The sequence below is a fragment of the Hemiscyllium ocellatum genome, chromosome 12, assembly GCF_020745735.1.
Source record: "Hemiscyllium ocellatum isolate sHemOce1 chromosome 12, sHemOce1.pat.X.cur, whole genome shotgun sequence".
NCBI lineage: Eukaryota > Metazoa > Chordata > Chondrichthyes > Orectolobiformes > Hemiscylliidae > Hemiscyllium > Hemiscyllium ocellatum.
The window spans coordinates 59319752-59333837 of record NC_083412.1 but is presented as its reverse complement, the minus strand read 5'-3'; the positions used below and the strand labels follow the sequence as shown (position 1 = coordinate 59333837).

The 14086-nt window shown below is 39.3% G+C and overlaps 1 protein-coding gene across 2 annotated transcripts in view; it reads right to left on the bottom strand.

Moving 5' to 3' along the window:
* ttf2 (transcription termination factor, RNA polymerase II) overlaps positions 1-13705 on the bottom strand; it is a 56075-nt gene extending 42370 nt beyond the window's left edge. For both annotated transcript variants that reach the window (XM_060833594.1, XM_060833595.1), the window contains exons 1-7: positions 13621-13705; positions 10293-10404; positions 7243-7329; positions 6580-6646; positions 3990-5087; positions 1276-1402; positions 249-413 (exon numbers count right to left, since the gene is read on the bottom strand). In XM_060833594.1, coding sequence (XP_060689577.1) covers positions 249-413; positions 1276-1402; positions 3990-5087; positions 6580-6646; positions 7243-7329; positions 10293-10404; positions 13621-13648 — 1684 coding nt within the window. In that variant the 5' untranslated portion in view covers positions 13649-13705. The remainder of the gene's footprint in view (positions 1-248; positions 414-1275; positions 1403-3989; positions 5088-6579; positions 6647-7242; positions 7330-10292; positions 10405-13620) is intronic.
* Positions 13706-14086: the final 381 nt, after the last annotated feature.

Here is a 14086-nt window from a genome sequence, read left to right as displayed (position 1 = left end):
ACAATAAACAATGTAACACAGGTGACCTTCCCTCCATACAAAGACAACTTTTGTAGAGGACAGAATGAACTATGCTATAAAACTTACCCCAACCATGCCAGGTAAAACAAACTATGTCCCAAAATAGCAGTATACTCGGAATGGTAAAAGGTCTTAAAAGAAAATAGGTTCACTGGCCTGTTTGTATGCTGTACCATTCCTTAACAGCAGTTTTTTTCTTAGAAAAATGCTATCTTGTAATATTTTACCTCCATACAGCTGGCTATGAAGTTGACTTGATCCCAGGGAAGAAGTGTAATTGGAATGTGAAGTTGTTGCATCAGATGGAGGATCCTGATGGGGTGCAAGCTTGGTCTGTAAGATGGTGCCACTTTTGTCGAAGGGGTTGATATGACTATTCTCTGTTTCATCGTCTACAGAGAAAGACTTTGTTGAGTTTGAGTTTCAATTCCCTTTATGGCTTAACTGTCAGCACAATGTGAATAGAGATAAACCATTACCAACTCCGATTGCATAAAAGATGACCCCGGCTTCCAAGAAGTACTTAACTTTGACGACTTTATTGAGATGAGAGTTATAAATTACGTAGCAATTCATATAGTACAATGCTATACTACAGTATCTTGACTGACAAACCACTACAGATTCAGGGTCTCTGATCTACTTGAACGCAAATTCCCAATCCATGAAATCAGAGCAAAACTTGCTGCCTGCTTGGAAAAGCATGGCCAGAACATGCACATGTCCAATTTGAGCTGCCAGGAAGCATTTCTACAAGCAAGAGATAGAAAAATCTAACATCCTCATCCCCAAAAGGCCCATAAGGCAAGACCGATTGAAAATTTTAAAATTTAAATGGATAAGTTTCTGAGATTCAGGAATACTACAAGGATATGGAATCAAGTGGGCTCATGGAACAGATATTCAAATCAGCTTTAATCTACAGAGGAACCTCTATTATCTGAGCATCAGATTATCCGGCAAGATCGCAAGGTCCTGAAGCTTGGTTAAACTATGCTAGCCGGCATTCAAACTAACTAAACAAAATACTCCCCGCCTGTGTCCTTTGGATAATCGAGGTTCCTCTGTAACTGGAAAGCAGAGTAGGCTCAAGGGGCTTAATGGACTTTCTTTTAAAAAAAAGTTTCAGTGAATAAAGTTCATTTTCATTATGAGATTTAAGTTAACACTGTATAAAACAGTCCTACAACTTTGAAAATATTTCGCTCGCCCATTCAAGAAAGTGTTTTGTTAATTCTAAATGCAACACAGTACCTTCCTCATTTAGATCTGTTGGAGTCAGGCAAAGTGCACCAAGAGCATCCTCCAGGTCCTTAACTTGATTTATTAACCTCTGGCCTTTATCAGGGAGGGCAGCAACATTCACTGTTCTCAGAGTATTCTGGACAAAAAGATTTAGACTTGAAAACAACATTACTTCCAAGTATTATTATCCTTTACTTTTCTTTCCCAAACTAAGCAGGTCTTTTTATTCCTGCTGTTCAATCATGAATGTAATAAACTATTCGTGAACTTCTTCATAGGTCTCTTTGGTAACTCACTGTGTGATAAAGTAAGGATAAAGCAGTATAAATAACCACATATTTGAAACAGATTAAATTTAAATCAGTTCAGAGGAGGAGTCAATTTGGACTCAGAATTAAAACTGTCTCCACAGATGCTCCAAACCTGCTGAGTTTCTCCTGCATTCTATTTGTTTCAGATTTCCAAAAGCCATGGTATGTGGCTTTCGTCAGATTAAACTTGATACTGATACATTCCATTCACGCTGGCCCATGGGTGGCATGGTGGCTCACTGGTTAGCACTGCCGCCTCAAAAGCACCAGGAACCCAGGTTCAATTCCCATCTCGGGCAACTGTCTATGCGAGTTTTGCACATTCTCCCAGTGTCTGCGTGGCTTTCCTCCGGATGCTCTGGTTTCTTCCCACAGTCCAAAAACGTGCAGGTCAGGTGAATTGGCCATGCTAAATTGCCCATAGTGTTAGGTGCATGAGTCAGAGGTGAATATAGGGGAATGGGTCTGGGTGGGGTTGCTCTTCAGAGGGTCGGTGTGGACTTGTTGGGCTGAAGGGCCAGTTTCCACGCTGTAGGAAATCTAATCTAATCAACAGACAGCATTAAAATCCAGCTAGGGATACTCCCACGTTCCAAATTACCTCACCGTCCTGACTGTAGGAAAAGCAGATGTGATGCTGGTTAGATCAATGATAAACAGAAGTGACAGGAAATGGGAGTTACCAAAATAAAAATATTTTTCTAATATTCATCTGTTGCACCGTAAGAATTCAGGAAATTACTTTGAAATTTCTTATTACAGACTAGTAATACAAATGAATAGGATTAACACAAATTCCTTCAGTACTAATAAGATTTTCACATACTATACAGTGACCATGAAATGTATAATCACAATTATCACAGAACACCAAAGTTTTTATAAATTGCCTAGGTTCATACGGGAAATAAAGTACATATTCTGACCAACTTGCTTTTAAAATATGCAATTTCCTCAAAAGTTATGTTAACCAGACTTTAACGCAATGATTATCTGGCAGATTTGTTTACAAGAATAGTACCATCTTCTTACATATGTGGTTTCCTACACTAACCTCAATAAAACAACAAATGACATTTCAATGCAAACTCTGTTCCAGCATCACAATATACTCATTGATTGTGTACTTAGTTCAAACATTTCTTAGTAGTTACTCAAGTTATTGATTTACAGGATATACTGTAGCAAATCACCAAGGCTTTTGCAGCAGCGTCTTCCAATGCTGCTATTTCCATTCCTAAAAGGACAAGTGCATCACAGCATGAAGCACTGACACCATCCAGATCAGAAGTACATTGCTGTTCTTTCATTCTTCCACAGTCATATAGCATGGAAACCGACTCTGCAATCCAACTAGTCCATGTTCCCAAACTATACTAGTCCCACTTGCCAGAGTTTGGTCCATATCCCTCTAAATATTTCCCATCCATGTACTTTTCCAAATTTCTTTTATTAAACATTGTAACTGCACCTGCATCCACCACTTCCTCTGGCAGTTAATTCTACTCATTAACCCCTCATGTCCTGTTTAAAATCTTTTTCCTCTCACCTTGAAAGTATGTCTCCTAGTTTTGAACTTCCCCACCTTAGGGAAAAGGCCTTTGCTGTTCACCTTGTCTATGTCCTACGTGATTTATAAACTTCTAGGCCATCCCTCAATTCCTACACTCCACTGACAAAGTTCCCAAGCTATTTTTATAACTCTCACACTCCGATCCCAGCAACACTGTGTCATCTGTTGTTTTATTGAGGTAGGGGTGGCACGGTAGCTCAGTAGTTAGCATTGCTGCCTCACAGCACCAGGATCCCAGGTTCAATACCAGCCTCGGGCAACTGTTTGTGTGGAGTTTGCATGTTCTCCCCACATCTGTGTGCGTTTTCTCCGAGTGCTTCAGTTTCCTCCCACAGTCCAAGGATGTGCAGGTTAGGTGAATTAGCTGTGTTAAATTGCCATAGTGTTAGGTGCATCATTCAGTGGGAAATGGTCTGGGTGGGTTACTCTTCAGAGGATCAGTGTGAACTTGTTGGGCCAAAGGCACGCCCCCACACTGTAGGGAATCTAATCTAAACATACTGGTAAGTCATTTCTTGAACCCTTCCCAATTTAATAATATCCTTCCTATAACAGGACAAACAGAACTGCAAACAATACTCCAGACGAGGCCTCACCAACGCCCTGTACAATCTCAACAATGACATTCTAACTCCTTTCCACACTCAAAGGAGTAAGCATTCTTGCTGACTTTAAATGTTTTAATCCTATTATTGCCCATCCAGCAAGTTCCTCCAATTCAAGAGGCCCATCACATCTTCAAAAGGATAGTTTGGGATGTAAGCACCTTTGCCATTCCTAAGAATGATAAAACAACGCTGATGTCTAATTCTTGTGTTATCACGACTTGTGCTTATTACCTTTTTCTGTTTAAGCTGAGCAGTCAGGTGATTATGTAGTGCCACAGATTCCTTGGTCTCCATGGATGTCGATTTATACTCAAAACCAGGAAAGGCTGTGATCGTTCTCTGTCCATTACTTAGATCTGTTTTTTCAGTAGCTGCTCTCTGCTTAATGTCCACCAACTGATTGCCATCTGTACTTTGTTCTAACTTGGAGCAGCTATTTTCTGCTGTAATACAGACAGGTGATTCTGCATGAATTTGCCCATATGATTTCAGCTCCTGATTCGTTTTACTATTTGAGTTAGAACTGTGCGTACAAAGAACTGAATTGTCTGCAGTAGCAGTGCATTCAGCTTTAGTGCCTTGAGTCTGTACTGGGGAGTTTTCCAGATTGTCTTTTGATTTGGTCTGTTGGGGGATCCTGGCTGTACAGCAATTCAGAGTGTTATTTGATTTTTCACTTTTGCAACTAAATCCACCATTCTTGCTTGATGATTGTGTGTCCCTTTGTTGTTTCCCTTTCAAGAGCACACTGCTCTTGATTACAGTATCCCCATGATGTGGTGAGTGCTTAGATAACTCTTCATGAACATGCTTTTTCTCAGTTCCTAACTGCACCTTCATTTTGTCCATGTCTGGGGATGGTGTTAACACATTTTCTTTGTCTGTTTCCAAGAGACTAGATGGCTTTATATATTGTAAATGGTTACCCTTCTCCTTTTTGGAAGAATCAGTTCTTTCTGTATGAGTATCATATGCAGGGAGATGAGATACATCATGCTGAGTTCCTTCAGAACCTTTAGTAACAGATTTTCTAGCCTCACTACATGACTTCTCCTTGATCTTGAACCCATCAGGAGACTTCTTCACTATTTGCTTATCTGTAATTGGTAAACCGTTTGACTTCAAGCAGTCATCACCATCCTTATTATCTTTCTTATCTATTGCAGACTCAGATGTTTCTTTGTTACTATTAGCAGCGGCAGCTTTCCAGGTAAAAGGCTTTGAACTCCCATTTCCACTCGGTATTCGGAAAGGATTTCGATTATGTTTTTCATGACGGTGGGACAGTTCTCCATCATGATGGGTACTGCTCTCTGTTGAATTTGGTTCCTGGAAAATACAAACATCAATGTCCTGTTTACAGTCAAAAAAAGAATGCATGCTACACATGGTCTACTATTTTATTTTGGCAAATTGTAGTTTATCTGAGAATCAGTTGAATAAATCCATGTGGAATATTGTTTCTTTATCAAGACAAGGTTGCCAGTCCTAAATGCATAATTAACCATTCCTGCATTTGAGGTCAGCCTCATATGCTGGCAGCACGAGAAGAGCAAAGATCGAATACAGGACACAGTATTTAAAGCATAACATTCACACTGCTCCTGAACTGAAAGCACAATAAAAGTATATAGCTTTACAGAAGAGTTCCACTTTCCAAACTTTCACTCCATGACAGCATGGCAGATGCAAACTTAAATTGAGGCGTTCAAAAGAGAATTTGATCATTCTCTTCAAAAAAACAATGCAGGACTACAGGTAAAAGTAGGGGAGTGGGACAAGACAAGCTGCTCTTGAAGGGAGCTGGCACGGAGACTATGGACTGAATGGTTTCTTACTGGGCTGTAATAATTCTCTGATTCTATTCTTTGGTCTCTTTGAAAGAGATTGAAGAGTAATTTCAATATCAACACAATTGAATCATACCAACTAATGAATGTGACTTCATTTAGTTAGCACAACAGAGATTCGCCATATCAACAAATTGATTTGCATTTGCAGGTCTGAAAGGTGCAGTGCTTTAATAGACAGATAAGCAGTTGACTGGTATTGATAGCAAAGGTTTGAGAAAGAAACAGTAACCATGTTTCTTATGAGCACCATTGGTTCAAATTCTACACCAGTTTAGGCAAAGTGAAAAATATTGCTGTTCACACTGTTCAGGTCTTGCTTGAAGCAAACCTTCAGCCTCTCAGTTAAAGCAAAAAATTTGTGCACAAAGCTGAATCGATTTCTTTTTAAAAGCATAATCAATTCTTTTGTCCTGAAAGGTTCATGGATAATTGAGAAAATATGAATACACAATTCTGGAGGCTACCTATAATTGTGGGCATTCCCTATCATGTTCTGCAGGGAATTTTAACATTCACCTGTCTTATTAGTTTTAATGGAAAGGAAGACTGGAGTCGGGAGAATTCACCAACAGCAATTGTCGTGCACAGGCTTCACACAATAATATCCTCACAAAGTTGGGTTTACATTCCTGTAAATTGTAACTATAAATGAAGAGACTTTAAGTAAAGCACAGGAATTAATGTCCAACCTGCAGTTTTGGATTCATGTGGCTTTCCTTAACAGTGAAAAAAAATTAACAGGTTAATTGGATAAAAGGAAGACACTTTTAAAAAAAAAGTGAGGTTTTCCTTTGTGTTTTGATGACACTGGTTCAAAAACAAAAACTTGGAACCATGGCAAAACTTTCCAACATCTTAAAATAACAATAATGTAAGTCTTTGGTTTTGTCAGAATGTAACTGGTCATCAGCATTACAAAAACATAGCTATTTGACAAATGTCAAATGTAAATTCCTAACTGCCCTTACCTGCCAAGGAATATTTCCACACCATTTCAGATTATCAGCCTTCCCTTTCACACAGCGATAGTATAACCTACAGAAAAAGCAGGGGATAAGTACAGAAAATCAGAAATGTTCTGGCCCTATATAATCGTTCTGCTTTGGGAGGGAAATTAATATGCTGATAAATGCTTCACATCAATAAACCTATATATGCCAACACATATTGGAGACTGTATTGAGAAAACTAAACCAGTTCAGTCAGTGGCTATCTATTGTACACAGAAGCAAAACAACGATTATGATGCTTTGTGGAAGTGAGCAATGACAATATTGTCTCAGACAGTGCGACTTAAAATTAAGGCCTATGGCTGTACAGCCAGACTTTGGGATTCAAAAAGGTTATATATCTAAATCAGTTCACTCCACTTGGAAAGGAGAATATGTCCAAAGAATCCAAACCACAGTATAAAGAAGAAACTGCAATATCTCCACTAGTCTATGAATTAATGCATCTCTTCCACAAGATCAGCTTGGAAAACTTCTAGAAAGATTTACAGGAAGCAATGCAAAAATGATAAGGTTCCCTCTATCACCTGCCCTTCAGAGTAAGAAGCATACCACATGAATTTCATGCTCATGAGAAATATAAATTGGAGTTGCTTGCATAATAGTAACAGTAAATCTTACCAATAAGACTGGGTGCCTGATTTTGCAGAGATAGCCTGAAGTTCCACAACTGAGTCTGTATGTACTAGGCAGTGAGACACAGGAATGCTGTGAAAGACAGATAATATCACCACAAACCACAGAATACATGATAGGCATTGTAATTGGTGTCAGAATCCCCAAAAGAGGCAAGGTGGACATTGAGAGAGAAGGAAATTAGTTAAGACTCTCAGTGTTAACTGTTATCCTGAAAAATGTGAGTCTGCATCACTTATACTGAAATCAGAAGGGGAATCAAGTTTATAAATACACAGGGTACATTTAATCCAAAGATTATTTTCGAAACAAAAAAATTACAATCGTACATGTGCAACATTCATAGTGTAATTGTCATTATTTTGTAAATAAAGATGAATTTTGATGCTACCATTGAATTTTGTATTCATGTACTGACATTGAGATTTTCTCATGAGATTTTCACAAGCATCTTGGAGTAATTTACTAACATATCATTTGGTTAACCACATAGAATAAAGGAGAAGTCAGTGTCTATATTAAAGCTGTGTAAACAAATTTGTGGAACATTGCTCTTTATATTCCACTTTGAACAGAGGTGGTAGATACAATAAGCTTACTCAAGATTTATTTGATATAATGGAAGCATTAAGGTAACTCTTGCTGGTGGAACAGGCAGCGAGAGAACCACACTGCATCTTTTGAGAGTTGCCCATTGTTGTGGGCCCAGCTGATGTTATCACTGGTCAGGTTAGATTTGTTGACCTTGCTTTTGTGCACCTCCTGTGCAGTCGTGATGTTGTATGCCTCGCTCTGTCCAAGCACCCTATGATCTATATGTTCTTGTTTGTTATAATTTGCCTCTACTGCTTGCAAAACAAAAATTTTCACTACTTAGGTACACATGACAACAACAATAAATCAAATCAAATCAGCTCCAACTAGACTGAAATCCAGCTTAATTGATCATATATGTATACAGTAGTCCCCCCTATATCCACGGGATATGTTCCAGGAAGGACCTATCGTGGAAGGCCAAATCTGCAGATAGGAGTGAAACCATTCATTTAAATGGGAAATGTACCTTCCCTGCAGCCTTCTGGTCCTTGGTTCTAGAACATTCCCCTTTATATGTTTGGGCCACAGGTAACTGAAACCGCAGAAAATGATTGCGCGGATATGGGGGTCGCCCTGTATTTTGTTTTTACCAAGGTGGTCTTTTACTGAAACATAAGCACGTAATGCTGCATATCTTGTTTAAACATAAAACACAAACGACATTTATTACACAAAAGAAACAAACATAAAAGAGTGAACCAAACTCTTTAAAGATCACAAACTTTGGAAGATTTCAAAACATGCAGTAAAACAATATCATTAATTCCAACTGCACCCCTTGCCAATATTCAAACTCTAGAGAAAGTTCACTTCTTTATCACACCCACAGGGCTTAAATTCAGTGATAATTCAATTTCCAGTCTTGAGATTCTGGCAGCCTCTTGTTCGGGTCTTCATAGAACTGAGTTTACACTTTTTCAGCTGCAAACAACACCTTACGGGTTTTAGATAAACAATTCTGGTTTGGAACTTTCAAACTAAACTTACGGTGAGATTATCTTTTTATAAAGAACCAAATCTAAACTACCACCCTTCTTTGGGAGAATATTCTTTTAAACACATCCATATCAATGGAGGCACAATGAACTCCTTAAGTAGACATTAATTACCAATTAACAGCATTACCTGACAGCTGTGTGAGAAAACCATCCATGGGCCTTTCTTCCGATCAAAAACAGGTGGGAAAGCAGCTGGTTCCCACCCAACACATGTCCCCGTCGTCCCCCCCCCAGCCCCACTAATCTCACTAGGGTGGAGGGAATTAAAATTCCACTCAGTAGGCCAAATGGTCTCATTCAGTTTAAGAATTGGAGCTGTTATCTTGGAACACAGATTTGGGATGCCTTAGTAATAGCTTGATCAGCAGCACTGGACAATCAAGAATATGAAGATGGATCAGGAATCAAACTTGTTTGCTGTGGGACAGGAAACTGGACAATAAAACATTGAATCTTGCTGAATGATTTTGGAGATCATGGAGGGGGAAACCAGTGAAATTTGGAAAGATCATTTTTAACCAGAAAGTCATCAATAACTTAGCTAGCCGTCCAGATTGTAAAGAAAAATGCATGCACAAGGAAAGTAATTTTTGGAGACTGCAAATAAAGAAACGTATCTTATTCACTTTCTTCATTTTGAAATAGAAATGAAAATGAGGCAGATCAAGAGGACATTTGATTTTAACTATTACTCTACACTCACTTGCTGCAACTTTCTGACTTTACTCACAAAAAATAGTATTTCTCAGTGATTAAACAAGAGTTCATGTGAAAGATTCCATTTCATAGCACAAAGGAGACTAGTGTTACTTCCCCAATTATGATATCTCAATTAGATGTTTGACATGGTGTACATATTGCATCATCTCATTCCCACTTAAACAATATTTGGGATTCACTTACAGGAATAACCAATGGAGACGTTTTGGGCAGATATGTGAATTGTTACAATTATCTTTCACATTCAGGACATGACAAAATGTTTTATAGACAATTAGTTACTTTAGAAGTACAGTCACTTTTGTTTCAAATGTGCATACAGTTAGATATTGCAGACATGATTAGATAATTGATTTATTCAGGTGCTACTTAAGGGAGATGTTGGTCAAAACAATAGGGGAGATCTGTCCTATAATAATTGTTTGAAGATCCAATGCAAGGACAATAGGTCAAATAACCTCCTACGGTACCATAACAATTCTGTAATTCTGTGAAATGTTTTGACCAATAACAGAAATTCATAAGATACTTAATGTTGTCATTCCCAGTACATTGATTTCCAACAACCCCTGGAACTCCACATTGCGTTTGGCACCAAAGGTGGGACCAAAGGACTGCATTGCAGACCAAAATGTTCCAACATTATTAAAAATATTCTCTAAAACGATCATTACTTGCACTTCATCCTCAATATCAGGATCCTGAACAAACAATACGTACTCAGCAAGCTGTGTGAACATACACGGTGAGCCACCACGGTTTCCACAGATATAGAAACTCTTTCCTTTGGTTGCTCCATCTCTGACGCCAGTCTTCAGAAAGCAGGGTGTTCCTGCAGTACATAGAAAAGCACAATCAAGAAATGAGTTAGGATGTCAACATCAGGGAAAATTACATTTATATTGCACCTATCCTAAATGTCAAATGTCAGCTGATTATCTACATTTAAAGTGTAATCACTGGTATAAAGTAGAAGGCACAGCAGTCAATCTGCACACTGAAAGCTGTAACAACGTTAAAGTATTCAAGTTATATATTTTGGCTATAGGCTCAAAATCAATGTTTGTCAAGGTACCATCAGAACACCCTTGCCCTTCTGCAAATAGTGCATGGAATCTTTTAAGATCATTTGAGAGGGCAGATTTTGAAACAAAAGTTGGCACCTCCAGTATTGCAACACCGCCCGGAGTACGTAACTGGAATGATTCCCTTGATGTTTTTTGCTTAAATCGTTGGAATGGAATTTGAATCCACTATCTCAGGAAGCAAGATTGTTGATACTAGACCATCGCTGTCAATTTCAAGGCACAAAAGGTATTTTCTTAAAAGGAATTTAAATGAGAATTTGTTATTTTGATAAGTTACACTACTTTGAAGGCACATTTCATTTAGTTGCAAAAGTGAACTATTTTAAAATCAACTCTGGCAAACAGGAAATTACATAAGGACCAAAACATCAAATGCACTCTGGATGACTTTGTGACTCACAACACATGTTACAGAATCCATTGTTAAGTGGAATAGAGAACAGCCATGGTCTCATGGGATAGACTCATGGTGGCCTATTCCTGTTCCTTTACAATGTTTCCTGTTTGGATCAAAACATGTAATATCTTTACTTCAAGCTCTTGGTCAGCATATTTCAAACGTGCTGCACCTTGAAATTCTTTGGTGGTTTTGGTCAGCAATTCCAACCTTTGTTGATAGTAAAGGAACAGGAGTAGGCCACCATGAGTCTATCCCATCATCCCATGAGACCATGGCTGTTCTCTATTCCACTTAACAACAATGAATTCTGTAACATGTGTTGTGAGTCACAAAGTCACAATGGATTCTGTAATACCCTTTACTAGAAGAATCTATTAAGCTCAGAATAAGTTAGGAGACCTGGCATTTACAGTTTCTTGTTGGAAAAGAACTTTACAATTCTACCACCCTTTCTAAAGGAGTGTTTTTAACTTCTTCCAAATAGTCGGGTTCCGATTTTATTGTTACGTTCTATTGTCCATCAATGGAAACAATTTTGTTCTAACTACTTTATCAATTCCTTTCAAAAATCAAAAACTTCAAAATTAAAATAACACACCCCCACACCCCAAGTCTGCATGGTGGCACAGCAGTTAGCATTGCTGCCTCACAATGCCAGAGACCTGGGGTCAATTCCCACCTCAGGCAACTGTCTGTGTGGAGTTTGCACATTCTCCCCACTGTCTGCATGGGTTTCCTCCAGGTGCTCCAGTTTCCCCCCACAGTTCAAAAAATGTGCAGGTCAGGTGAATTGGCCATGCTAAATTGCCCATAGTGTTAGGTGTAAGGGAAATGGGTCTGGGTGGGTTGCTCTTCGGAGGGTCAGTGTGTTCTTGTTGGGCCGAATGGCCTGTTTCTGCACTGTAAACAAATTCTCATTTGGGAAATCGAAATAGATTATTATATCAGTCATGTGCAAGAAATAATTAATAAAGATTAATGGAATGTTGACTGTTTATATTTGGGCATGAAAATTGCTAGAAAGTGCAGGGAAAATGCTTTGTTAGACTTACATAAAGCCTTGGAATGCTGCACATAATGATACTACAATATATAGTTCAGAACTCTGCCTTTAGGAATGATATATATAGGCTTTGGACTGCTGATTCATCAGAATGTAAATACTGAGGGTTGATTCTCCTAAACATTGGATCACAAGCAGTGTTTTGTTTGAGGTCATAGAAATATGTGAAGAATATTATATCAAAATGTAAGGAGAAATAAATGTCTATTCCATTTGGAAAGAGCATTTAGGAGCATCAATGATGATAAAGTGAGAGAGGTACTATATCTCCTAAATTTGCAGATAAACATGCCATAGTAGGGGAAGGTACTGACTAAAAAATTGACTAGGAAGTTCCCTACAGGTCACTAAAATTTCAAAGAAGATGTGTTTAGCAATAGTGTCAAAATAGAGGATGATCCATCAAGTACAGAAGCCAATGGAGTGAATCTAAAGGACAAGGGCAACTTAACAGTACAGTTGATTACCAGAAGGCATTACCTTATGTGAACTTTGAAATAACCACACAATACCATGTTATAGTCCAACAGGTTTGTGAAAGTACAAGCTAGCTCATGGAGGAGCTGAGCTTCCACATAAGTCTGTTGGACTATAACCAGGCATTGTGCAATTTTTAACTCTGTCCACCCCATCCAACACCAGCACCTCCACATGATGAAATAATCAACACAGCACAGAAGAAAAATTATTTGTGAAAAAGCTGGCATGAACTATCTGACCAGACATAGCTTAAATGTTGCAGGGTTTGGGGGATAGAGGACAAGATAGTTACGTCAACCAAGAATCTCTTGCAAACAGCTAGTACATGGGTTAAATAAACCCCTTCTGTGTTGTACTGTTCTATAACTCTGGGAGCACTGCCCGTGTTTCCAAGTGATGAGGTGGTGCTGGTATTCAACTCTGGTAGTCTAAGTTATAAATCACACATCAAGTTATAGTTCAGCAGGTTTATTGGGAAGTACTAACTTTCAGAGCACTGCTCCTTCATCAGGTAGTTAGTGGAGCAAGATCATAAGACAAGGAATTTATAGCAGACGTTCATAATATCATGCAATTAATTGCTCAATAAACCTGGTGCTGTATGATTATTAGCTTTGTCTATCCAAAAGCAAGGGTGGAAGAGGAAAAAAAATGCCTTCAACATTTCAGCTCAGGGTGGAGACACTGAATCAATGAGATTTCTCCTCAGTAGCACAGCTGCTAGAGGGTGACAATGGTCCCTGCATCATTTCCCATTGTGGGAAATAACCGGAAGTACACATCCTACAACACTGATTGGTCCAATCATAGGCTTCCCCTCAGAGCTCCGCCCCCGCGACCGGTTTAAAGCGCAGGGCCCTCGCCGATTGGCTACTCCGACGACCAATTAAAATGCCTGCTAACCTAAAGTTAAAACGGTTCAAACCAAAGGTGGGATTTATTCCAATTTGACTGGAGAGCTCAGCTCACACAAACAGAGGCAGTTCCCTGAACAACTCGAGGAGTACTGTAACATACCATGTTCTTCACAGAGCACCTTCTCCATTCCGCCCTCATCCCCCGGTCAGCGGTGCTGAACTTGCGGAGTGTCCCATGCCACAGACCACGTGATTCCTGATGACGCTCGGTCACCTCATCCAATCAGGGACCAGGGCTCAGCCCCATCCGGGCATTACCGAATCCAACGTCCGGCAGCTGACCGACAGGTATCTGAACCAATTGGAATGTGGAGACGCCGATGGGCGGGGTCAGATTGGCCTCCCTCCCTGTGATTGGGTGAAGGGTGAGCTCAGTAAAGGAGCCACCTCGCTTGGAGGTGTGGCTGTGGAGTCATACTTCAGCAGAACTGATGCACAAACTTACTTGATAGATCTGGATGTACTAAAAAAACACGTAAACTGTATGCAGGGATTGTTCACTTTGTGACTCCCTCGTCAGCTCCACACTCCCCACCCACACCTCCTCAACCTGGCACCTTGCCCTG